The sequence below is a fragment of the Myotis nattereri genome, assembly GCF_964212035.1.
Source record: "Myotis nattereri genome assembly, chromosome: 3".
In the NCBI taxonomy this organism is placed as follows: domain Eukaryota; kingdom Metazoa; phylum Chordata; class Mammalia; order Chiroptera; family Vespertilionidae; genus Myotis; species Myotis nattereri.
Genome location: NC_138077.1, coordinates 120,005,971 through 120,033,500, shown reverse-complemented (window position 1 = coordinate 120,033,500; position 27,530 = coordinate 120,005,971). Strand labels below are relative to the sequence as shown.

The window sequence follows — 27,530 nt, the reverse complement described above, 5'->3', positions numbered from 1 at the left end:
GGGGTTTGTGAAGGGTGACCAGGCAGGCAGGGGAGCAGTTGGGGGCGACCAGGCCAGCAGGGGGGCAGTTGGGGGCAACTAGGCCGATAGAGGTGGGCAGTTGGGGGCAACAGTTGGGGGTGCCCAGGCCAGCAGAGGGGGGCAGTAAGAGGTGACCAGGCTGGTGGGGGGGGAAGTTAGGGGTGACCAGGTCAGTATGGGGGGTGCAGTTAGGGGTGACCAGGCCGGCAGAGGGGGGCAGTTGGGGGCAACCAGGCCGGCAGGGGGGCCAGTAAGGGGTGACCAGGCCAGCAAGGGAGCAGTTAGGAGCGACCAGGATGGCAGGGAGGGGGCAGTTGGGGGCAACCTGGCTGGCAGTGGGGGCAGTTAGGGGTGACTAGGCCGGCACACAGTCAGTGAGGGGGCGATCAGGCTGGCAGGGGGGGCAGTTAGGGGTGACAAGGCAGGTAGGCAGGTGAGCGATTAGGAGCCAGCAGGCCAGGATTGTGAGAGGGATGTCAGACTGCCGGTTTAGGCCCGATCCCTGGGGGGCATGTATTGGAGAGGGTGCAGGCTGAGCTGAGGGGACCCCCCCCCATGTGCACAAATTTCATGCACTGCGTCTCTAATATATGTATAATATCACTGTTTTTATTTACTGATTTTTCTATTACATTTTTAAAAATGGAACTGTGAAGTTAAATGAGGAACTTTAAACATTTTGACAGAATCCAGCATCATTTTATGTGATTTTTATACATCAGGCAAAGAAAACTTATTGAAATTACTAATTTTATTCTGATTTTTCTGGTCAGAGCCTAGCATAGTGTAGGCTCAATAAAGGCTTATCTAACTGAACTTGAAGTATCTGGACTTGAGTATAACCTCTCATAGAGTCTCCTGTTGGATTGTGGAAGAAATGTGGGTACTGATAAAATTAGTGGATCACAAAGGGTCATACATCTAGAAGTTGCCTGGCAACAAATATCCTTCCTTCATGAAGCCTTCTCAGCCCTCAGCCGCTCTTCTCTGCTCACTGGCACTTTGCCCATTTTCTCTTGTAACCCAGGTCCTGAGGTGGTAAACTAGTAAGTTATATGCCAAGATGAATGACAAAGAGCCCAGAAGAGGATACAAAACTATTTTCAGAGGTCATATTTTTTTCACAGATGCTGCTCAGTCATAGTTTCTAAATCTGAGCCAGTTCCATTACACAAGCTATGTATTCCTTGGAAGGTGTTTTGAGTAGTTTTTTAATATAAGGAATTGTTGTATATATTGTAGAATTTACCAAATTAATTGTACTTTTTTTGGTAAAATACATTAATTTTAGCAGAACTTTTTATCAGAGGCTTAATTTGTCTTTTCTATTGAGTAATGTACAACAAAACAATTTGCCAATAGGTATTATTTTTGTCATTTTAAAAATAGATTTTAGTGTTTGATTTTATTTTTTGGACTTTAGTGTTTTTAATTAAGCCACCAGACATTTTAAAAAAAATTAGAGCCTCTTTATCCTCAAATCTCTTAAAAATTACCTTAGATCCTTAAAAACTAAAGCAGTTTGCAAAAACGTAGAAAGTACCTGGAGGTGTCTATATTTTACTAAGGATGTACTCCTCATTTTGGTAGGTATTTTGGACCAGTCTGCTGTGTGGGTTGATGAAATGAATTACTATGATATGCGTACCGACAGGAATAAAGGAATTCCTCCCTTGTCCCTACGTCCTGCTAATCCACTTGGCATTGAGATTGAAAAGTGAGTACCCTTTTCCCTTAATTTTTTTTTTGTTTTTGTTTTTGTTTTTTTTTCAGTTGGTAAGAAGTTTTATATACTTAGTCAAACTCTGGAAACATCATGTTATTTCTGAAGCCTGGTCAACCTTGCTGCCAATGAAGTTCCCATTATTGAAAACTTTTGACACAAACAACTTCTCTCTGTAGTTTTTTAATTTATATTTTGTGAAGAAGAAAAATATATTTTAACCACTAATACTTATTTTTAATCTCTAATACTTTAAGAAATCTAAGTATAGTTGACATACAGTATTATATTAGTTTCAAGTTACAACATAGTGATTTGATATCTATACATACTTGCAAAGTGATTACCGTGACAAGTCTAGTAACCTTCTGTCACCATACAATGTTATTTTGATGTTCTCTGTATTCCCTATGCTGTACATTACATCCTATGATTTATTTATTTTGTAACTGAAACTTTGTATACCTCTTAATCACTTCACGATTTCTGCACATATCCCCAGTCTTCTCCCCTCTGACTACCATCAGTTTGTTCTTTGTATCTATGTGTCTGTTCTATTTTGTTGATTTTGTTTTTAGAGTCCACACATAGATGAAAGCTATTTGTCTTTCTCTGTCTGGCTTTTTCACTTAGCATAGTACCTTCTAGGTCTATCTATGTTGTTACAATTGGCAAGACTCATTCTTTTTTATGGCTGAGTAATATTCCATTTTTTTTAACCCTCACCCGAGAATATGTTTATTGATTTTAGAGAGAGAGAGGGAGGGAGGGAGGGAGAGAGAAAAAGAAACATTGATGTGAGGGAGAAACATTGATCAGTTGCTTCACATATGCACCTCAACTGGGATTGAACCTGCAGCCTTTTAGTGTATGGGCCAATGCTTCAACCAAGTCAGCCACCCGGCCAGGGCTCCATTGTGTATGTGTATGCATATATACATCATATCTCCTTTATCCACTGTCCACTGATGGACACTTAGGTTACTTTTATACCTTGGCTTTTGTCAATAATGCTGCAGTAAACATAGGGATGCATATACTGTTTCTCATAGTAGCTGCACAGTTTACAGTTCCATAGCACTTGTTATTTGAATAACTAGTACTTTCAATGATAAGAGAATTAATGCATTTTCTGGAGTTGGTAAGTTTAAATATTTAGATGGTACTTGAAATAAAAGATTTTCCCTGTGCTTGGTATTTTGGGAAAATTTTTAGAATAATTAAGCCCATTGTAGTCTTTCATTTTGTTTTAAACCTTTGCCTATAATTCAAACTTAATTTAGACTTACTTCACTAGAATTGTGGCAGGTGGTCTCTTTCAAGATGTCTTGTAATCAAATCTAGAATATTCTTAATCCCTAGAATAATGTTTTTAGTAACTTTTATAATTAGTACCTTTATCCTTAAATCTTACTTAATCACTTCTTCTAATACCTTAATTGTGTCTTATTTTCTCGTCTTAGTGATTCTGCTTATGAAGTGATGTACAGTGTGTTTCTCAATAAACACTCACTGAAGGTGACAGATTCGTTGTTAACATTTTAACCATAGCTCTATTTTAGGTTTTTCTATGAATGAAGAAAATTCTCCACTAATTTATATATTTAACTTTGAAGCCTACACTTGAATATCATTAGTAATTCAAATACCAAGCTTCTTTTTCACCTGCTGGGGTTTACCCCTAGCTGAGAAGAAGGCATTAAGTGTTTGTCTTGGGACATTATCATGTGTTGAACCATCCTGGGGTGTAACAGCATTGAGTGAGCTTGGGCTGTTCTAGGTCACATCTTTGAAACTCTTTGGCTGTATGGGTCATTCTGGAGCTGTTTTAAGGATTTCAGTGCTCTATAAGTTAAGAGTTTAAGAATCAAGAAAGTCCAGAAAACTATGCTAATTGCTAGATATTTATTTGAGCACAGTTCAAACATGAATAGATTTTTGTAGTTTATTATAAAACTTTTAATGGCCTGCTTCAATACTCTCAAAAGCCAGTTAATTTCATTCCAAGGTCTACCACAAAAGAAGTGTAGAGCAGGATGGCCCTTTTGATGGTTCTTTGATAAAGATCCATTTTTTTATATGAGCACAGGAGTATAAGAATATCGTATGAATTTTGTACAACTGTAAGACAAAACTCTCAAAGTTAGGTTCAAGTTAGATGTTTACTATCATAAAATGAATTTCTTTAAATTTTAGTTTGGCATAAAACCTATCCCCTCTTTTGATCTTTTTACTTTCTCATGTCCTCTCACCTTTTGTCTTTATTGTTCCTGTTATTGCTGTTACCCACGAAGATGTTTGGTTTGAACTCTCTCCAATAGTATTTTTAAAAATATGTGTATTTTCATTTATAACAGAGAGGAAAGGAGAGGGAGAGAGAGATAGAAATATCAGTGACGAGAGAGAATCATTGATCAGCCCCTCCTGCATGTCCCACACTGGTGATCGAGCCTAAAACCCAGGCATGTGCTCTGACCAGGAATCAAACCATGATCTCCTTGTTCATAGGTTGATGCTCAACCCCTGAGCCAAACTGGCCAAACTCTAATAGCATTTTAAAAAAATGGGTTTCAGAAAAATAATACACATTCCTTTGATAATTTAGTGCCGGGAATAATGGCACTAAAAGTACTCAGCTCTTTAAAATTTTTCTTTTCTTTGTGAGGTAGTCCAATTTAGTCTGGAGACAAACTCTCTCAGTTTAAATCCTAGCTCTAGCACTTTTTGGCAGTATGCTTTGAGCAGGTTATTTAACTTCTTTTTGCTTTAGTTGGAGTGCCTGTGTTATAAGGTGCTTGTGAGGAGTCAGTGAGTGAATAGTGCCTTAGAATGGTGTCTCGCTCTTAGCAAGTGTTTCATAAGTGTTAGTCATTATTACCACGATTTTTTGCTCTTCATGTACTGCTCTATTCAGTTTTCTATCACTTAGAAAAAGAAACTCTTTTTTAATGACTTTTAAGATGTTAGGATAATAAATTGTATTTAAATCTTAAGAGAATATTATGTATAGTAATTCAAAGAGAGCTTAAATCGTGATAAAATTAGCAATGATATTTATTTTGAGCTGTTTCTTAAGTTTGAGTAATAGTAACTCAGCCATCAGCTAATTAAAGGATAGTTTTTGAAAAGGTAAAGACATGATTCATACATATGTAAAATGAGCCATGTGTCAGAGCTTTCATTAGTTCATTAGTTAATGGGAAAACCAGTTCAAGGTGAATTCCACAGAACGTACATAAATGCTAAAAAATGCAAAACTGGTCACTTCTACTGCATGGTAATTAGTTGCATCTTCACTTGACAGGTATTTCTATGGCCAGGGATCTCCGCTCACCATCAGTCCTCCACAAGTTAACTTCTGTTGTTGTTGTTTTTTTTTTTAACAGAATTGGAAAATAGAGACAAAGAAAGGCAAAGATATCTCTAGAAACAGGAAACACTGGGAGTACCCTCCAGACAGGGAAAGGAAATCCAGTAACCATTTTTCTCTGTTTAAAGTTTTTATAATTTTCTCACTCGAAAGAAGGAAATAGACATACGAGGAAACAGGAAAATAAAGGTGAAAGTGGGAAGAGTTATATAAACCAAGAGAAGAGAATGTTTTTGATCAGAAAAATGCTTAGTGTATTTTTAAATACTATCAGAAAGAATGCACTTATTTTATTGAACTTTGACCTTGGATAGAGAGGTCTTATTTTAGAAAAAGAAGAGAACAGGAAAGGAAAAACATATATTAAAACACTGTTGGTATAGGTTTCATTTCCCTGATTCATTATATTTTAGTAAAAGCTTTGATCTCCAAAGAGAATGGTGTTACATTTAGATTAGAATCCCTAAGAGCATTTTAAAACTGACTCTCTTATTTCTGCTTATTCATGTCTTTTGGAGGTTTCTTTTATAATTAAAAGGCTGCAGAGGACCTATTTTTAATATTTTTAAAATGTCATTAGAGAAAAGATTACAAGGTTTTAATTTTATATTACTTGCTTGTTGAAATATATTAATAGAGAAGTTTTAAAGAATTGTGACTGCCTGTTATAAAATACTCTACTGTGATCCTAATGGATTATCAGATTAAAGTGTTGATAAGACCCCCTTTGGAAGATGAATCAGCTCCTGGGAATTGCATCATGAATGTTTATGGAAATTATCTTCAGCTGAAAGTCATGTACAGTGTGAAACAATGAGGGGTCCTGTAGGGTTGGACAGTTCATCTGAATATGAAAAAGCAAGTGAGAATAAGAGTATATAGTTTTCCTGTTACAATTTGACTTTCCAATAAAAAGAAAAAGTGACCACTTTTCTTGCTACATGTGTGTCAGAATTTAATAAATATTTTATTGGTGTACCTAACATGTATACTGTCCTATTTCAGCACACAAGTTTAACAATTGGCATTTAGTGGCCTGCCTCCACTGCTAAGTTTTTCATATTCCTAAAGTTTTAACTAATGTTTTGCACAGATGGTGCCTTGATACTTATAAAAGTGTTACTAATTGCCCAGAAAAAAATAACTTCACTTTGAACTGAGACTAGGATTTGCTTGTAAAAAGTACTTGAGGATATGTTTTAGAGATTGGAAGGGGGAGAGACAGAGAAATATCGATGTGAGAGACAAACGTTCATCAGTTGCCTCCTGTATGCACCAGACTACAACCTTTTTGGTGCTTGGGATGACACTCCAGCCAACTGAGCCATGCAGCCAGGGCTATTTATTATACTGATTGTCACAAATATATGTGTTCTTTGCATGGTTTAGTGGAGACAAACTATTTAAACTGAAAAAGAAGGTAAAATCAGGTTTGTATTAAAGAAAGTCTTTAGTATTTTTCCTCCCTTAAAAATAACATTTGCCTAATATGAGGATATGTATAAATAATGTTTCTAGAGATAGTATATATTTGGGAGTGAGGGCATAAAAATAGAGCTTTTCCTCTGTTTTTGTATAACCTCCAATTTTTTGTGTGAAACTGTTACTTGGGAATGGCTATCTAGAGTAGTCAATTGGTGTACCACTATTACCTGTTTTATTTCCACACTAGAGGCCCGGTGCATGAAATTTTATGCACTGGAAGGGGGCGGGGAGGAGGCGCCTCAGCCTGGCCTGCGCCCTCTTGCAGTCGGGGACCACACAGGGGATGTCCGACTGCAGGCTTAGGCCCTCTCGTAGGCCAGAACCCCTTGCTCCTTACAGCCCCACCTGAAGTAAGAAGCCGGGCTCGTGGCTGGCAAGCACAGCAGTGGTGGTGGGAGCCTCTCCCACCTCCGAGGCAGTGCTAAGGTGCAGTGACCCAGGCTTTTGGCTGAGCGGCGCTCCCCCTATGGGGGCTTACTGACTTCCTGCATTGAGTGTCTGCCCCCCTGGTGTTCAGTGCACGTCATAGCGACTGGTTATTTCGCTGTTCGGTTGATTTGCATATTAGGGTTTTATTATATAGGTTGGGCTTTATAGGCAAAACAAATCTGATTTTCTTTCTTCAGTTTGGCTTTCCAGTAAAAAGAAAAAGTGACCACTTTTCTTGCTACATTTAGAAAACAAAGAAAGGTGGCAAAATAATTCTTTGCAAGAGAGGAGCCTTGGATAAATTTACCTTTTAGAAATTTCACTAAAACAAATTTGTGGGGTATGATAAAGTGCTTAAGTCCAGAAACTATATCAAACTGAAAAAACAACAAGAAAACAACAACACACAAGCAACGAAAAACAAGTTCATAGTATTTAATATACCAGAGTGAAAACAGTGGTGCTAAAAATTTAATAAAATAATTGTGTATAATATACACATTCTCAAAAGAACTATATAAACCCTCTTTTACTGGGGTTAGCCTCCCCCACCTTTCTTCTTTCCATCTGTCAAATCACGAAAACATGTTCTGTTCATGAAGACACAGAGTAACACAACTGCAGTCAGGTCTCCATGTGGGGTGGTGAGAATTTTTCTCAAAATTACTTTTATTTTGCTTGCTCATGGGTCATTACTGCAAATTCTTCTCATACTTGAAAGTGAAGCTGATATGTTAAAAACATTGTTGTTAGTTTTATCTTACCATTCAGTATATGTGGATCTTTCCATGACATAGTCTTAAACCTTTATAGGTTTAGATTTAAATCTGCACTTATACTACTATCTAACAGAAAGCATGTATTTTAGGGGTGGCAAGAGTTTTCAGCTACTGAAATATTTGTGATTGTTTAATGAAAAGGTTTCATGAATTTACAATAGAGTATATGGTGCTTTTACTCTCCAATTCCATGTTATTACATTTAAAGTGTAGACTTAGTTTGAATTACTCAGAATTCACCTGTTGACTTGTTAAGCCATCACTTCACTTGGTGAGTTAGACCCTAAAGTCCTGTTATTGTGAGTAAACTTTTGCTTTTTAACTATCCATTGACATAGTGCTTTTTCTTACCTAGCACTGTTCTTAAGACCATTAGCAATTTTCCACATTCTAAAACAACTTTCCCCCTCAGTTTCTAACTTTCTAGATTTGTAGTTGTGGTTTTATTTTATACCTAAGATTCTCTGGTTCTTTATTTGACAACTAGAGGCCCGATGCACGAAATTCATGCAAGAGAAGGCCTTCCTTTTCCCGGCTGCCGGCACTGGCTTCCCTCTAGCTCCCAGGACCCGGGTTTTCCTCTGGCACCCAGGACCTGGGGTTCCCTCCAGCCGCAGGCAGGCATCTGGAACCCGGGCTTCCCTCGTAGCCCCGGCTTCGTCTGGAAGGTCATCCAGAAGGATATCTGGTCTAATTAGCATATTACACTTTAATTATGATAGATAAGAATACCAGGTTCAAATCTGGACTATTAAATGCAACCTGTCTGAGGCTATTTCCTCACTGTAATATGGGAATGTATAACATAGCTCACTATGTTGTTATGAGGATCAAATATAATGATACTTAAGAAAATAGTCTATAAAATATAAAACACTAAATATAAAGATTAAAAACAACAAATAACGTTTATGAGCATTTGATCTGTGTCAGAAACTGCTAAGCCTTCCACATGCATTATCTATCATCCTTAAACATTCCTAAGAGGAAGCTGTTATGATCCCATTAGTCTCATGATAAATCGAACCATAGAGAAGTTACATTACTTTACCAAAGTTACACAGACATCTCTAGCAAAGTTCAAGATTGAACCCAGAGCCTGTGTTCTAAACCACTACTTACTACTTTTGCACCCATTATAAATACTTTGATGAGTCATTTCTGCTTTTGCAGATAAGTTCCTCATAGAGCTCCATTGCTCTTGGCATTGTCATCCCCCCCCCCCCCCATCTTCTATTTCACATTTATTTTGAGGTGTTTGTGTAAAAGGTCAGCATATTTAAACATATATTTTGAGATAGAATATTGACTCAGGATGCCTTCAGCTGTAAGTAAAAGAAAACGAAAATTGATTTTGGCTTAAACATAAAGATTTATTTTCTCATAATATACAAAGTCCAGAGATGGTAGACTCCATGATAGTTTGATTCAGTGACGCAGTAATGTATGTCACCAAGATGCAAGGAACCTGGGTTTGCTGTTCTGCTTCCCTTAGCATAACACTGATTTCTTTTATAATTGCAAAATGGCTTTAGCAATTTCTAGTATTGAAACAATAATTATCTCTTATATTAAAGGCCTATGGCAGTGATGCTGTAATGCCATCACAACCAAACGAGCAGCGGCTCTTGCAGCAGGCGAGGCGAGGCGGGGCGCGAGCTCCTAGCAGTGGAGAGCTATGAGCAGCAGAAGGCAGGGTAGTGAGCTACTAGTGGCGATGGGTGGGGCCGACAGCTGAGGCAAGTGGAAGCGAGCTACTTGCGCATGTTTTCGTGCACGCAGGGCCTCTAGTATACAATAAAAAAAAGTAATTTCTAAAGGCAGGATGATGCCGTGTCTTTTTGTTTCTCCTTAAAAGTATGGAGACTTTTCTTCCTTGAAGTGGCTCACAGGGGTGGGCAAACTTTTTGACTCGAGGGCCACAATGGGTTCTTAAACTGGACCAGAGGGCAGGAACAAAAGCATGGATGAAGTGTTTGTGTGAACTAATATAAATTCAAAGTAAACATCATTACATAAAAGGGTACGGTCTTTTTTTTCAATAGTTTTATTCATTTCAAACAGGCGGATTCGGCCCGTGGGCCGTAGTTTGCCCACGGCTACTAGTAGGTCTTTTCTCAGATGTTATTGGTCAAAACAACATCTCTCAATAATAGCAAGAGGAATGTGATAAGCATGATTGGCATAGGATAGTTGGCATTTATTCAGTGAAGGTACTAATGTCAAGCTATGTGGGATTGTTTTGTTTGAGAGGCTAGAGAATAAATGTTGGTTCACTAGTCAACAGTGGACTTAATTGTGTGATTCGGGGCAAATAATTTGACATCTCTGTGTTAAGATTTTGTCATTTTTAATATAATTCCTTCTTATTTTGTAAAAATATATTTGTATTGATTTCAGAGAGGATGGGAGAGCGAGAGAGATAGAAACAGAGTGATGAGAGAGAATCATTGATCGATTGCCTCCTGCACAACCCACACTGGGGATCAGGCCTGAAACCTGGGATGTGCCCTGTATAGCAATGGAACCACTGGGACTTCCTTTTTCATAGGTCAACGCTCAATCAATGAGTCACAGCAGCCGGGCTCTGTCTTATTTTTGTCAGTCTGATTCCTACTGTAGGTCTTAATATTCTTTTTGCAATTTAAATATACACTGAGTGGCCAGATTATTATGACCACCTGACATTTGTAGGCAAATTAGCTATAATTTCACACTGAAGTTGCTAGAGGGCCAGACCATTATAAATAGGGAAGCAGGTTGTTAACCACGACAGTAGAAGTGATTTTTTTCTGAAGATATGAGTAAACAACGCGATTTAACAGCCTTTGAACATGGGATATATTTGAACGTGAGTGGCCAGATTATTATGACCACCCCATCAGTACTTCATTGGGCCACCTTTTGCCTTCAATACTGCAGCGATTCTTTTTGGCATTGACCATTTATACATCTTTAGAAAAATGTCTATTTAGGTCCTTTGCCCATTTTAAAAATTGTATTGTTTTCTTTTTGGTGTGAGTTGTATAAGTTCTTAATATATTTTGGTAATTAATACTTATTAGATGTATCATTGGTGAATATGTTCTCCCATATAGTGTGTTCCCTTTCCATTTTGTTGACATTTTCTTTTACTGTAGAGCAGCTTTTTAGTTTGATGTAGTTCATTTGTTTATTTTTTTCTTTTGTTTTCCTTGCCCAAAGAGATATATCAGCAAAAGTGTTGCTATGAGAGATGTATTATATTTTCTGCTTATGTCTTCTGGTATTTTTATGGTTTTGTGACTTACATTTGAGTCTTTTATTCATTTTTAGTTTATTCTTGTGTGTAGTGTTATTTGGTGGTCTAGTTTCATTATTTTGCATGTACCTGTCCAGTTTTTGAAACTCCACTTATTAAAGAGACTTTATTTACTCCATTCTATGCTCTTGTCTCCTTTGTCGAATATTAATTGACCATAAAGGTGTGGGTTGATTTCTGAGTTCTCTGTTGTTTTCTGCTGATCTGTGTGCCTGCTCTTGTACCAGTGTCAGACCATTTTTAGTATAATGGCTTCTTAGCATAGTTCGTTATCCTGTATTGTGATCCCTCCAACTTTGTTCTTCTTCCTTAAGATTGCTGCTGCTATTTAGGGTCTTTTTTTTAGTTCCATATAAATATTTGGAATATTTGTTCTAGATCTAGATCTGAGAAATATGCAGTTGGTATTGTAATAGGAATTGTGTTGAATCTATAGATTGATTTTGGTAATGTGGACATTTTACTGATGTTAAATTCTTTCAATCCATGAAAATGGCATATGCCTACTTGTTTGTATCTCTCTGTTTCTTTCTTCAGTATCCTATAGTTTTCTGAGTGTAGGTCTTTTAACTTTTTGGTTAAGTTTATTCCTAAATACATACTTTATTTCTTTGTTATTACTGCAGTAGTAAATGGCATTATTTTATTAGTATCTCTGGCTGATAGTTCATTATTGGTGTATAAAATGCCACTGATTTCTGGGTATTAGTCTTGTATCCTACTATTTTGTCGAATTCACTTATTATATCTAGTAGTATTTTGGTGGAGTCTTTAGGGTTTCCTATGTACAATATCATGTCATGTGTGAAAAGTGAGTTTGACTTCCTCCTTTCCAATATGTATACTACTTTTTACTTTTTCTCTTGTTTTATCACCATGGCTAGGACTTCTAGTACTATATTGAACAAGAGTGGTGGAAGCGGACATTCCTGTGTTGTTTCTGACTTTAAGGGAAGTGCTTGTAGTTTTTGCCCATTGAGTATAATTGTTGGATGTAGGTTTTTCATATATGGCCTTTATATGTTGAGGTATGATCCCTCTATTCCCACTTTGCTGAGAGTTTTTATCATAAATGGGTGCTAGGTTTTATAAAATGTTTTTCTTTATCTATTGATATGATCATGTGATTTTACCTTTCATTTTGTCTATGTGATGTATCACATTGATTTATGAATATTGCACCAACCTTGCATCCTGAGAATAAATCTTTGTCATGGTGTATGATATTTTTAATATATTTCTGGACCTAATTTACTAATATTTCATTGAGGATCTTAGCATCCATGCTCATCAGGGATATTGGCCTATAGTTTTCTTTCATTGTAGTGTCTTCATTTGGTTTTGGAATTAGGATAATGCTGGCCTCCTAAAAAGAGCTTGAAAGTCTTTTTTCCTTTTGAATTTTTTGGAATAGTTTGAGGAGGATAGGCATTAGTTCTTTGAATGTTTCATAACACTTGCCTGTGAAGCCATCTGGTCTAGGACTTTGGTTTGTTGGGAGTGTTTTTTTATTACTGCTTCAATTACATTAGCTTTAATTGATCTCAGATTTTTCTAATCTTTCTCATTAAGTTTTGGAAGATTGTATGCTTCTAGAAATTGGTCTGTTTTATTCAGGTTGTCCAATTTTTTTGGCATATAATTGTTCACAGTATTTTCTTACAGTCCGTTATATTTCTGTTGAGTCAATTGTTATATCTCCTCTTTCATTTCTGATTTTATTTATCTCTTTTTTTGTCTTGATGAGTCTAGTTCAATGTTTGCCAGTCTTTTTTATTTTTTCAAAGAACCAGCTCTTGGTGTATTTCTGCTCTGATCTTTATAATTTCTGTCTTCTAGTTACTTTAGGTTTTGTTTGCTGTTCTTTTTTTTTTAGTTCCTTTACGTGTAAAGTTAGATTGTTTGAGATTTATCTTGTTTGTTGAGGTAGGGCTGTAATGCTATGAATTTACCCCTTTGGGCTGCTTTTGCTGTGTGCCATATATTTCAGATTGTTGTTTTCTCATTTTTATGGTATCTTATTATTTTTTCCTTGGTCTCATTTTTAACCCATTCATTGTTTACTAACATGTTCTTTAGCCTCCATGGACTTATGTGTCTTTCTGTTTATTTTCTTATGATTGATTTCTACTTTCATACCATTATAGTCAGAGAAGATGCTAATATGATTTCAATCTTCTTAATTTTATTGAGACTTGTTTTGTATCCTAACATGTGGTCTATCCTAGCATATATTCTATGTGCACTTGAAAAGAATTTATATTCTGCTGCTTTGGGAATGCATGTGCTGAGGACAGCAACTAAGTCCATCTCATTTAGTGTGTCATTTAAGTCCAGTGTTTCCTTGTCTATTTTCCGTCTGGAAGATCTATCCATGTATGTCAGTGGGGTGTTAAAATCCCCAACTATGACTGTATTACTGTCAGTCTTGTCCTTTATGTCCATCAAGATATGCTTTATATATTTATGTGCTCTTAGATTGGCTGCATAAATGTTTACAGGTGTTATAGCCTCTTGTTGGATCGTTCCCTTTATGGCTATGTAGTGTCCTTCTTTGTCTCCTACTATAGCCTTTGTTTTAAAGTTTATTTTGTCAGACTTAAGTATTGCTCCCCTAGATTTTTCCTTTATTTCCTTTTGCATGAAAATACATTTTTTTGTTCCTTTACTTATAGGCTGTGTGTATCTTTTGTTCTGAGGTTGATCTCTTGTCGACAGCATATATATGGATCATGTATTCTTTTCCATTCAGGCACCCCATGTCTTTTTTATTGTTGTTAATCCTCACCTAAGGATATTTTTCCCTTGGTTTTTTAGAGGTAGTGGAAGGGTTGGGGAGAGACAGAGAAAGAGAAACATTGGTGTCAGAGAGACATATTGATTGGGTTTCCTCTGGCATGCACCCTGACCAGGGCCAGGGATCGAGCCTACAACGTAGGTTTGTGCCCTTCATAGGAATTGAACCCGAGACCCTTTAGTCCACTGGCTGATACTCTGTTCATTGAGCTAAACCAGCTAGGGCTACCCTGGTTTTTGATTTACATTTAAGGTTGTTTTTGATAATTATGTATTGCCACTATTTTTCTTTATACTTACATTCCTTTCCATTTTTTCTTCTTAAAGCAGTCCCTTTTACATTATCTTACAATGCTGGTTTCATGGTAATGTGCTCCTTTAGCTTTTTTATTTGTATTTATTATTTATTTATTTATTTATTTATTTATTCATTCATTCATTCATTCATTCAGTCTGGGAAGCTTTCGCCTTCAATTTTAAATGATAGCCTTGCTATCATTGGATTCCAGTCATTGTTTTTATTACTTTTAATACTTCATACCAATCCCTTCTGGCCTGAATTGTTTCTGTTTAGAAATCACCTGGCAGCCTAATGGCAACTCCCTTGTAGGTAAATATCTCTGTTTTGCTGCTTTTAAGATTCTCTCTTTGTCTTTAAAGTTTCCCATTTTAATTATGATGTGTCATGGTGTGTCTCTCTTTGGGTTCATCTTTTGTGGCTCTCTGCTTTCTAAACTTATGTAATTGTTTTTCATTATTTCTTGAAATAGGTTCGTATTCCTTGCTCACTTTGTTCTCCTTCTTTTAGTGGGTGTTGTTATGTTTCATGTTGTCCTAAAGTTCACTTAAACTCCTCATTCTTTTAAGTTCTTTTTTCTTTTTGTTGCTTTGATTGGATATTTTTCTATCTTATCTTCCAAATTACTGATTCAGTCCTCTGCTTTATCCAACCTATTTTTAACCCCTTCCAATGTATTCTTGATATTAGAAATGGTAGTCTTATTTTCTGATGGGTTCTTATTCATGGTTTCAATGTCTTTTTTTAAGTTGTAGTCCCACTAAGTTCTTTGAGCATCCTTATAACCATTAATTTGAATCTATATGTGATGAATTGCTTGCCATCATTTCATGTAACTCTGTTTTTGGAGCTTCCTCCTATTCTTTCATTTGGGGCCAGTTTCTTTGTTTCTCCATTTTTGGCTGTGTCTTTGTGTTTATCTGCTGTGACACCCTGTTTTTGTGGAGTGGCCTTATCTAGTAGGTGTGCTCTGGGACCCAGTGTTGCAATCTCCTTGATCTGCTGAGCTGGATGCTCTAGGAATGTTTGTTGTGTTGGTTATGTGGGCTCTCCTGTTGTAATGGGGTCTTGGTTGCTCTTTGTGGGTGTGATTGACTCCCAGGCTGGCTGACTATGAGGCTCATCTTTGACCATGTCGTGCATGCTGTTGTACTGTTGCTAACAGAACAAAACAAGACAAAACAAAACAAAACCAACAAACAACCACAAAAAGAGTATGTAAAAAAAATAATAATAAAAAATGATAGAGAAAAAGCATAAGAGAAGAGTAAAGAATAGAAAAATATGAAAGGAAAAAGGGGAAAAAGATTAGGAAACATAAAATGAAAAAAAAATTATAGGAAAAGAAAAATAATAAAATAGATCCAGAAAAGGAAAGATAGAAATAAGGTATATGAAGGAAAAAAGAAGAAAAAAATAAATACAACAACATATATATTGAATAAAAAAAGAAAAAGTGAAGCTTATTGTATTCTTCTTCAATGCTGTTGAAAGCCAGCCACTTGGTGTGCAGTTTCCAGGCCTCCAGGGAGGTTCTGTGGTGCAAGCCAATGTCAGATGCTGTCCATGCCTGGCCCGTGGCAACCTGTCCCCATCTATAAGTGATCTACAGTTTGTGGCTGCCTCTTCTGGGCGTGGCTGTGCTCCTAGGCCAGTTTTTACCTGCACATGTCTCAGGGGAGGGTCAGGAAACATCCCAGGGCTCCCCAGGATCCATCTCTGCCTGCCTTTGGCTATCTGAGTGCCAAGCTTAGACACTGAAAAGTCTTAGTCTCTGAAAGAACCTCTGGCGAACTGGTATGATGGGGCCACTTGATCTCCTATGAGTGAGAGGTGCCATTCTGACTTCAGGAGTGATTGTGTGTGTGTTTCTCTGCCCCCAGCCACACACCTGAGTTTGACCTATATTTTTCCCTGACCTTGGCAGAGCGGAGCCCCTAGTAGTAAGGCTGTTGGAGCCTAGGAAGCCCAGAGGCTAGGTTTGCTGCAAGCTGTGTAAGGGGAGTGGTGTTTGTATTGGATCTCCCATGGAAAGTGGAGGGAATGGCCTTGCCCCTAGGCCAGTCACTGGCATCCCTTGAGACTAAGCCCCAGCTTTCTAAGCCCCAGCCTGTGCTGCTGAGCTGTGGGGCTTAACATGCAGGATTCCAAAGGGTAGGGGTAGATGCTTTTCTCCAGGCTGATGCTGTTTGTTATGCCCAGATTTCAAGATTCCCAAGAGCCCACCAGGGAGCCAGCGAGTCCGATGCAAAAGCAAAGAGTCCTTTATTTCGAACTAGTTCGGCTCCCCGACCACACTCACCGATGCAACGGTAAGCCCAGTGGCAGAGAGAGGCCTAGCCCGATGGAACGAGGAGTTTTATAGGGGGGTGGAGTAAGGGGTGGAGAGGTGACTGTGGGTCCTGCCAATTGGCCAGGCACAAGTCGGTACACAGGATGTGGTCATATTGATGGCATGCACTTCCCTTGATTATCATTGGCTAGTCCAGAGAAATCCTGGGTGTGGCTAGCAGAGGCTTGGGCTTCCGGAAAGAAGCCTTGCCGAGCATATGGCTCTGCCCAGAAATGGAGAACCCAGGGTAAGATGGAGGGTGTAGTCCTTGCCCTTTCACTGCTCAGAGGGGATTGTTCCAATTAAAAGGGCTGCCGCGGTTTTGCACGATAATATAGCACACAGTGACATTGATGGCTTCTCCACCACCTATCTCCCCAAGGCCAACCACTTCAGATTCTCTCAGGTGACTTCAGTCCTCACTACCCTCCCTCTGCTGAAGCCCAGGTTGAGTGGCTGCAAACAAAAATTTTGTGCATTGGACCTTTAAATGGGTGGCTGTGATTCTAGCAGGCTCCACCTCTTCTTGGTGGACAAAACCCCTGCTGCCTTTCATAGCTGGAGGCTATGTGGACACTGGTTCCTGGCTCTGGTGCTCCTGGTTGGAAAGCATGGTCTGGGGTCTTTGCTTCATGCCTCTCAGGGGGAACCTCCCACAGTTGAGAGATCCCTCTGTAACCTAGGCCTTGCTGCCTGTGGGAGCAGGGCCAGCCTCTTTTGTGACTCCACCCTTCCTACCAGTCTTGAAGTAGCTTCTGCAATCCTTGGCAAATAGTCTCCTCTTCTGATCGTTTCCAGTTAGTAATTCAGGGAGATAGTTCCCCAATTTAGCTATAACTTCCAATTTGGTTCTGAGAGATATTGTGAGAAAATCCACCTACTCTGCTACCATCTGGAACTCTCCCCCAACCCCCCTGTAGAGGAGTTTTATAACAGCTCATCTCCTAGAGCCCTCATTAGACATCAGGCCTTTATCTTGTGATAAAACAGATCTATTTATATTTATAAACACAACTAGAGGCCCAGTGCATGAAAATTCATGCACTGCAGGGGGAGTCCCTCAGCCCAGCCTTCCCCCTCTCACAGTCTGGGAGCCCTCAGGGGCGGGAGGTGACCTGGCCATCAGGGGAAGGCAATGCCCCATCACACCTCTGCTGCTGCCACTGCCGGCAGCGCAAGCCTCGGCCGGCCCTGGTTACCTGAGCCTCAGGTGGCCCTGGGCGGCTGGGCAGCCACCATCCGAGGCTTGCCTGCGCCTCGGGCCAGCTCTGGGTGGCTGGGAGGCTGAGCGGAGTGGGGTCTCTGGAGGCAGGCACACAGAGCAGCTGGGCTTGCCTGGGGGCGAGCCCAGCCTTGCCACGTGCTTGCCGCCCCGGCGGGGCTGAGGGGACTGCACGCCACCATCTTGTGGCTGTGGGCGCCGCCATCTTTGAGGGGGGTAGTCAATTAGCATTTTCCCTACTTATTAGCTGTGGGCACCACCATCTTTGAGGGCGGGGCAGTCAATTAGCATATTTTCTTTTTTTTTCTTTTTTTTTTGCTTTAATATTTTATTTATTTATTTTTTTAATTAAATATTTATTGTTCAGATTATTACATTTGTTCCTCTTTTTTTCCCCCCCATAACTCCCCTCCTCCCAGTTCCCGCCCCACCCTCCGCCCTCACTCCCCACCCACTGTCCTCATCCATAGGTGCACGATTTTTGTCCAGTCTCTTCCCGCATCTCCCACACCCCTTTCTCCCCCAAGAATAGTCAGTCCATTCCCTTTCTATGTCCCTGATTCTATTATAATCACCAGTTCATTCTGTTCATCAGATTATTTATTCACTTGATTCTTAGATTCACTTGTTGATAGATGCATATTTGTTGTTCATAATTTGTATCTTTACCTTTTTCTTCCTCTTCCTCTTCTTAAAGGATACCTTTCAGCATTTCATATAATCCTGGTTTGGTGGTGATGAACTCCTTTAGCTTTTCCTTATCTGTGAAGCTCTTTATCTGACCTTCAATTCTGAATGATAGCTTTGCTGGATAAAGTAATTTTGGTTGTAGGTTCTTGGTATTCATCACTTTGAATATTTCTTGCCACTCCCTTCTGGCCTGCAAAGTTTCTGTTGAGAAATCAGCTGACAGTCGTATGGGTATTCCCTTGTAGGTAACTGAGTTTCTTTCTCTTGCTGTTTTTAAGATTCTCTCTTTATCTTTTGCTCTTGGCATTTTAATTATGATGTGTCTTGGTGTGGTCCTCTTTGGATTCCATTTGTTTGGGGTTCTCCGCGCTTCTTGGACCTGTAAGTCCATTTCTTTCACCAGGTGGGGGAAGTTTTCTGTCATTATTTCTTCAAATAGGTTTTCAATATCTTGCTCTCTCTCATCTTCTGGCACCCCTATAATTCTGATGTTGGTACACTTGAAGCCGTCCCAGAGGCTCCTTACACTATCCTCGCATTTTTGGATTCTTTTTTCATTTTGCTTTTCCAGTTGGGTGTTTTTTGCTTCCTCGCATTTCAAATCATTGACTTGATTCTTGCGCTCCTCTGGTCTGCTGTCGGGAGTCTGTATATTATCCTTTATTTCAGTCAGTGTATGCTTAATTTCTAGTTGGTTCCCCAATATAACATCGAGGGTCTCATTAGTTTTCTTGTAGATCTCATTAAGTTTATCGGCGGCTTCTAAACAGTTCTTGAGAGACCTTAAAAGTGTGGTTCTGAACTCTATATCTTCCATTGACAATTTTGTCCTGTTTCTTTGTCTCCGCATTTTGTTATGCTTCCTTGGTGCACCCCCTAGTGGTCTTTGTGTGCAGTCTTATAGTTAAATCTTGATTGTTGTAGCTAATTCCAGGGAGGGTTTGACCTCCAGGCCAAGTGGCTATGAGAATCAGCTGTGTCAGCAGTGAGAGAACTTCTGTCCTCTAGGGAGGTGCTAATCTAGCCTTTGCCTGAGGCTATCCGGCAAATGCCTCTGTGCAGGGCTTGGGCGGGGCAGGTCGCACAGGATCAACAGGGTGGGCCGGAGAGAGCAGTTATGGCGGCTCTCAGTCCTGTCCCCAGGGGCTCTGCCTCTCTGAGTCCCAGCGACCGCTGCAAACCTTGGAGAGAAAGCTGCACTCGCTCTGACCGAAGCCAGACAGTCCCGCTTCTCCCGTTTGAGTCTGGGTCCCTAAAGACTCGTCTGTATCTGGAGCTCAGAGTCTGCGACTCCCTCCTGATTAAAAACGCCAACCGCGCCCTCCGCCGCCAGCCCGCTCCACGCACTCCGCACCTCAGAATTTGACTTCAGCACCTCACCTCCTCTGAGTGTCCATATGCATTTCTCTTTCCTCCTAGTTGTAGGACTTCCACTCAGCCAGCGTTCCAGTGGTTCTGGGTGATGTCCGTTCCGTTTTTTGGTTTCACTTTTGAAGTAGTTGTTCAAAGCAGCAAACTCCGGCGTTAACCTATGCCGCCATCTTGGTTCTCTGCCTCAATTAGCATATTTTCATTGGCTGTGGGCCCTGCCATCTTTGTGATGGTGTGAGAGTCATTTAGCATATTCCCTCTTTATTAGATAGGATAGTTTAGTACATTATAAATGAGGTGTTACTGAAGTTTAAGAATCAGATGTATTTTAAACATGTGGAGTCCTTTGTACCTACAGGTTTGCATCTTCCAGTATTACCAGTTTAATCATCTTAACTGTTTAGGATATAACCTATTTATATATGCCATGCATATCCATTTTTTTATACTTTTTTTAGCTTTATTGAGGCATAATTGGCAAATTTGTATGATATTTAAAATGTACATCTTGGTGATTTGATATATGATACATTGTGAAAGGATTCCAACTGTCAAGTTACACATCTATCGCATAAAGTTTTTTGTGTGTGTGTGTTATGAGAACATTTAAGTTCTCTCAGCAAGTCTCCATTATATAATACAGTGTTATCAAGCATACTAATAGTCACAATGTTTTACAATATATCCTTGGAGACCTTATTCATCTTATAGGTGAGAGTTTGTTCTTTTACCAACCTCTTCCTATTTCCCTCTTGCTCTAGCCCCTGGCAACCACTTTTCTACTCTGTTTTTATGAGTTTAACTTTTTTTTAAATAGTCCTCATATATTTGAAAATCTGGTAAAAGTTTAATATCCAAAATATATAAAGAACACATACAACTCAAGAACACCCCCCAAAAATATCCCCAAAATAATTCATTTGAAAAATGGGCAGTGGATCTATTGACAATATTGCAAAAAAGGTATACAAATGGCCAACAGTTACATGAAAAGGTGTTATTAATTAGTAATAATTAGGAAATGAAAATCAAAACCATATCTGTTTGAATGCCTATTATAAAAAAGACAAGAGATAACAAGAGTTGATGAGGATGTGGAGAAAAGGGAACCCTTATGCATTATTGGTGGGAATGCACATTGGAAGAGCCACTGTAGAAAACACTCTGGAGGTTTCTCAAAAAATAAAAATTGAGTTGTGATATGACCCAGCAATTCTACATGTGGGTACTTACCTGAAGAAAATGAAAACACTAACTCGAAATATGCTTTCATATGCTTTCAATGTTCATTGCAGCATTATTTACGGTAGCTAAGATATGGAAACAACTTGTGTCCATGGATGGATGAGTGGATAAAGAAAATGTGCTACACACACAAACATACACATGGAATGTTACTGAGCTATGAGAAAGAAGGAAATTCTGTCATTTGCATCAACATGGCTGGACCTTGATAGAGAAAGACAAATACAGTTTTTATTGTTTTTAACTAAATATGTTGAGCATGACTTAATTGTCAGATGAATGGCCATTTCACTATGGTATGCAACTGCTATATATTTTAGTTTCCTGCTTGCATTTTATATTTTTTGCTTTACTTCCTATCATCGTATCATAGATCTTTTTTGTTGATTTTATCATTCTTAACTCTAGGGATTCCTCTTCACACTGCTGCTTTGATATGGGAAGGGAACCAAACAAACAAAATGAAACTATCTCTGGCTGTTTTGCTCAATGGTTAGAGCACTAGTCCACACACTGAAGGGTCCTGGGTTCAATTCCCAGTTAAATACACTGATCCTTTTTGCAGGTTTGATCCCTGGCCCTGGTCAGGGCACATGTGTGGGAGGCAACCAAAGTGTCTCTCACATCCATGATTTTTCTCTTCCCTCCCCCCCACCTCTCTCTAAAATTCAGTGAAAAAATATTCTTGGGGGGGATTAACAAAAAATAATAAATAGATAAAACTACAGCGCTTTAGTGAAGGATAAAGAACCTCAGGTAGGCCCTGGCCAGTATGCTCAGTGGTTAGAGTGTCAGCCTATGAACAGAAGGGTCGCAAGTTTGATTTCCAGTCAAGGGCACGTAACCTGGGTTGCAGGTTCGATTCCTGGCCCTGGTTGGGGTGCGTGTGGGAGGCCATCAATCAATGTGTGTCTCTCACATCAGTGTTTCTCTCTCTCCTTCTACTCCCTTCCTCCCTTTTACTCTCTGAAAAAAAAAAATCATTGGAAAAATATCTTTGGGTGAGGATTAACAACAACAAAAAGGAAGCTCAGGTTGGTTTCTCAGAGGGCTTTTTCTAACTTTTTGGCAACTGTCTTTAATCTTTGAGTTTGGAACTCTTCCCTTTTAGATGAAGATTTCACATAGTTGCCGAAACCGGTTTGGCTCAGTGGATAGAGCGTCGACCTGCGGACTGAAAGGTCCCAGGTTCGATTCCGGTCAAGGGCATGTACCTGGGTTGCGGGCACATCCCCAGTGGGAGATGTGCAGGAGGCAGCTGATTGATGTTTCTCTCTCATCGATGTTTCTAACTTTCTATCTCTTTCCCTTCCTCTCTGTGAAAAATCAATAAAATATATTTAAAAAAAAAAAAAGATTTCACATAGTTGAATAAGTCGTATAGACTGTTAGTAGAGGTTTAGTTGATATCAGGTGATTCTGTACTACTTTTTGATTCTGTTAAGATTATTTAATTTTCTGAGAAAATGAATTGTTAGCATTACAGAGAACTTTAGTGTAAGTATTATAGAGAAGTAAGGCTGACAAAGAAGTCGTAGGCATGCCACTATGAACCTCTCCCTCATGTAAATGACAGACCACACTCATTCATCAGGCTATTCTTTTCAGTTTAGACAAAGCTACAGAATCCTTTAAACAGGATCTAGACAGACACTGCTCAGTAATCAATATAGAACTATGGGATATAGCCGATGCCTATCAGAAGGGAGAGTTTCTAGTTACTTACCTAGGGCTCAACCTATGTCTCCATTCAGTCATTATATTCTCCAAAAGTTCTAACGTGGAAGCATGATGTACAAATAAATAAAATGAGAAAAACTTCCAAAGATGATGGGATTTTATTACTAAGTAAAATATCAAACCAGCATGAAGAATCCAACCAAAATAAACTTATAAAATGCAGAGTTCTCCAGCTCTCTTTCACAGGCTCTGTAAGTGAGGTGACCGACTAGCTTATGTAGCTTGTGTGCGCGCGCACACACATACACACCAAGAAGATTTAGATTGTAATCTTTTAACTGTTAAACCAGTGAAGAAAGATGTAAGGCTGGCTTAGTCTCTGGTGGTGCGAGCTTCATATCCATGATTGTCTAAAAGTCTTATCCCATCTTCTTGTTTGTTACTATAGTGTTAGGCAGCCCCCGCCCCCAATTAAAAAAGAAAACATCATAGTTTGTGGGCCTTTTTCTCTTTTGACTGAAGTATTAACATAATGAATGTTGGACTTTAGATTAAAGTATGGGGTTTACAAAGTAAATCATGGAGAACCAGTTTTGATGCTTGCATTCCTTGCACTTTTAGGGAGTATGAAGGGACAAAGTAGAAGAGCCAGTAGATAATTAAAGATTTGTAAGATTTCTTGAGAGCTCTGCTAGGCTGTGAAGGGAAGGTGGGGAGTGAACCACATCCAGCATGATCAGTGGTGAACCTGAGGGGTGGGGAGCGGGGGGGTGGGCAGTGAAGGATTAAAGAAAACGGACGAGAATATAGCTGGGGCCAGGTGGAACACTGTTCTCGGCTGGGGAGACAGTGCCACAGCCTGTAAGACGAGTCTTTATTTTATAGTCAGATCCCATGAGGCAAAGCAAGGGCGTGGTCAGGACGTTTACTATGTTCTTTTTAGTTTTGAATCTACTTAATTACATGCACCTGATAACTCTATCAAGCTTTGTTTTGGAAGCACTTGCTGCACCTCTTGCAGCCTACATCACTCAGCTACCTGGGACCACAGGTTCAGACCATAAGGTCAAGCTTACAACCATAGCCTTTGGCTATAATTGTGCTGGGAGGGCTTTGCCAGGAGAGGACCGTGCCCTCTCATTAATACGAGGCTTGAACCTGTACAAATGCTGTAGCCGCTCTCCACAGGGGAGAATGTGTGCTCTTCACTCATGCCTGGTAAGAGGGCTTCTACAGGGTCCCCAAGTACAAATGTTCCTTGTAGTTGTGAAACAGAGGCACTGGTACCCAAGAGCACTAGAACACTGCATATGGACAGTAGATGGGTCTGCCTTGTAAGGGGTATTTTCTGAATCCAAATGAGAACCTCACTGGAGAGAGCAGGCTCCAGGTCATTGTAAAATTGTGCCTAAGGGGTCTGGTTACCTGCAAGTCCAGGGCTCAAACTGTACTTTTGGGTGAAGATAGACTGTTGCTCTTGGACTAGGTCGCCTAATTTCTGAGCTGAAGCTGTGTTTATAATAATGTAGCATCAAGTCTCTGTCAGATAAGAGTCAAGTAGAAGTCATCAGACCTGCCAACGTTTTCTTCCAGGATAGTGATAATTTCCCCCATTGAATAAAATTTAAAGAGCCCCTGGTCTCATATAATGCATTACTGTTTATTTCTTCCCACATCTCCTGTGTCCTACTTCTCAACTTTTCTTATTAATCACACTCCTGCCTTAACAGCTCTGTGTAGTATGTATTTGTTTTCAATTAGTGTTTTGTCCATCATTTATCTGACTTGAATTTCATGAGAATATGCATATCAAAATCCTTTCTAAAATATGATGGTTTAAAAAGCTCAGTTTCAAAGTATGTGTCTTGCTAATTTTTCAAGATATTTTATGGACAAGGAAAGCTTTAAAGATTTACGTGAGTTCTGCTGAACCAGTAAATGAACAATTCACTAGGGCAGTGATGGCGAACCTTTTGAGCTCGGTGTGTCAGCATTTTGAAAAGCCTTAACTTAACTCTGGCGCCATCTCACATATAGAATTTTTTTGATATTTGCAACCATAGTAAAACAAAGACTTATATTTTTGATATTCATTTTATATATTTAAATGCCATTTAACAGAGAAAAATCAACCAAAAAAATGAGTTCACGTGTCACCTCTGACACGCGTGTCATAGGTTCACCATCACTGCACTAGGGCTTACCTTTAACAGAGCATTCTTTTGAAAGTATTATAGGTATGGAATATATGTAGATATTCGTAAGAAGTCTTAAAAATATTTTTGATGGAGTGTTGTGTAAATCTTGTATTTATAAATGTAATGAAGTGGAACTACATCAAACTAAAAAGCTTCTGCACAGCACACGAAACCATCAACAAAATAAAAGGGAACCCACTGGATGGAAGAACATATTTTCCAATGATACATCTGAAAAGGGATTAATTTCCAAAATATAAAAATAGCTTATACAACTCAACACCAGGAAGACAAATAGTCCAATCAAAAAGTGGCCAAGGACCTGAGTAGGCACTTCTCCAAGAGGTCATACAAATGGCCAATAGACATATGAATATATTCTTAACGTCACTAATCACCAGAAAGATGAAAATTAAATTTACAGTGAGGTATTACCTCATACCTGACAGAATGGATACCATCAACAAATCAGCAAACAACATGTGCAGGTGAGATTGTGCAGAAAAGCGAACCCTAGTTGTACTCTTGGTGGGAATGCAGACTGGTGCAGCCACTGTGGAAAAGAGTATGAAGTTTCCTAAAAAAAAAATGAGAAATGCAACTGGCGTGTGATTCACACATCCCACTTTTGGGAATATACCCTAAGAATCCCGAAATATCAATCAGAAAGAATATATGCACCCCTATTTTCATTGCAATGTTATTTACAATAGCCAAGATCTGGAAACAGCCCAAGTGCCCATCAGTAGATGAGTGGATAAAAAAAGCTGTGGTACATTTATTTCTTTTTAATTATTACTAGAGGCCCAGTGCAGGGGATTCGTGCACTTGTGGTCAGTGTGGCCTGCAGGGATCAACTTGCTGTGGGAGCGCCGCTCATCCTGGTCAGCCAAGCGGCTGTGGACCCGCCCTCTGAGCTGCTGCTCCTGCTGTGGGAGCACCACTCATCCTGGTCAGCCAAGTGGTGCACCACCAGGGGGCAGCTCCTGCTTTGAGCATCTGCCGCCTCATGGTCAGTGTGCGTAATAGCAACTGGTCAACCAGTGGTTGTGGTCTTTCCACCATTTGGTCGCTGGGCTTTTATTATATAGGATTATTTTTTAATGATTTTAAATATTATAATATTACATGTAATAAACATTAATATCTCAAAAAAAGACTTTAAATAGTATTACCAAAACTGTACTTACATAGTATAATATCACAAAAGTTGTAGGAAATATTAAAAATCTTCAGATAACAGGATTACTTCTATTGTATTCTAAAATATTTTTTTTCTCTAGCTCTATTTTTGTTCACCAGTTTATGTTTTCCATTATATACCATAAATGAGCGAGATCATGTGATTTTTATCTTTCTCTGACTGGCTTATTTCACTTAGCATAATGCTCTCCAGGTCCATCCATGCTGTTGCAAATGGTAAGAGTTACTTCTTTTTCACAGCAGCATAGTATTCCATTGTATAGATGTACCAAGTTTTCTAATCCACTCCTCTGCTGATGGGCACTTAGGCTGTTTCTAAATCTTAGCTATTGTAAATTGTGCTGCTGTGATCATAGGGGTGCATATATTCTTTCTGATTGGTGTTTCTGATTTCTTGGGATATATTACTAGAAGTGGGATTACTGGGTAAAATGAGAGTTCCATTTTTAATTATTTGAGGAAACTCCATACTGTTTTCCACAGTGGCTGCACCAGTCTGCACTCCCACTAACAGTGTACGAGGAATCCTTTTTCTCTACATCCTCACCAGCACTTGTCGTTTGTGGATTTGTTGATGTTATCTATTCTTACAGGTGTGAGATGGTACCACATTGTCGTTTTGATTTGTATCTCTCAGATGATTAGTGACTTTGAGCGCATGTTTTCATGTGTCTCTTGGCCTTCTGTATGTCTACTTTCTTTTTTATGCATATACTAGAGGCCCGGTGCATGAAATTCATGCATGGAGGGGGGGGGGAGTGTCCCTAAGCCTGGCCTGCACCCTCTCCAATGAAGGATCCCTCAGGGAATATCCTGACTGCCGGCAGTCGGACATCCCTCTCACAGTCTGGGACCGCTGGCTCCTAATCACTTGCCTGCCTGCCTGCCTGCCTGATCGCCCCTAACCACCTCTGCCGGCTGGCCTGATGACCCTAACTGCTCCCCTGCTGGCCTGATTGCTCCTAACCACCTTTGCCTGCTGACCTGATTGCCTGCTGACCTGATTGCCCCCTGACTGCTCTCTGGTCAGCCTGATCGTCCCCTAGCTGCTTTCCCCAGCCGTCCTGATCGCCCCCTAACTGCCCTCCACTGCTGGCCTGATTGCCCCCTAACTGCCCTCCCCCGCCAGCCTGATCATCCCCTAACTGCTCCCCCATGCCAGCCTGATCATCCCTAACCACCTCTGCCTCAGCCCCCTCCACCGTGGCTTTGTCAGGCAGGTTCTGATTAGAAGATGTCCAGTCTAATTAGCATATTACCATTTTATTAGTATAGACTAGAGGCCTGTGCACGGAATTTGTGCACTCCAGTGGTTCCTCAGCCCATCCTGCACCCTCTCGCAGTCCAGGAGCCCGCAGGGAGTGGGACTAGGTCAGCAGTCGGACAT

General features: G+C 39.7%; 1 protein-coding gene across 2 annotated transcripts in view; it reads left to right on the top strand.

The window, feature by feature from the left end:
* The window catches only part of EXOC2 (exocyst complex component 2), a 256,237-nt gene that overhangs the window by 71,017 nt on the left and 157,690 nt on the right, over nucleotides 1-27,530 (top strand). For both annotated transcript variants that reach the window (XM_081086203.1, XM_081086202.1), the window contains exon 4: nucleotides 1,612-1,738. In XM_081086203.1, coding sequence (XP_080942329.1) covers nucleotides 1,612-1,738 — 127 coding nt within the window. The remainder of the gene's footprint in view (nucleotides 1-1,611; nucleotides 1,739-27,530) is intronic.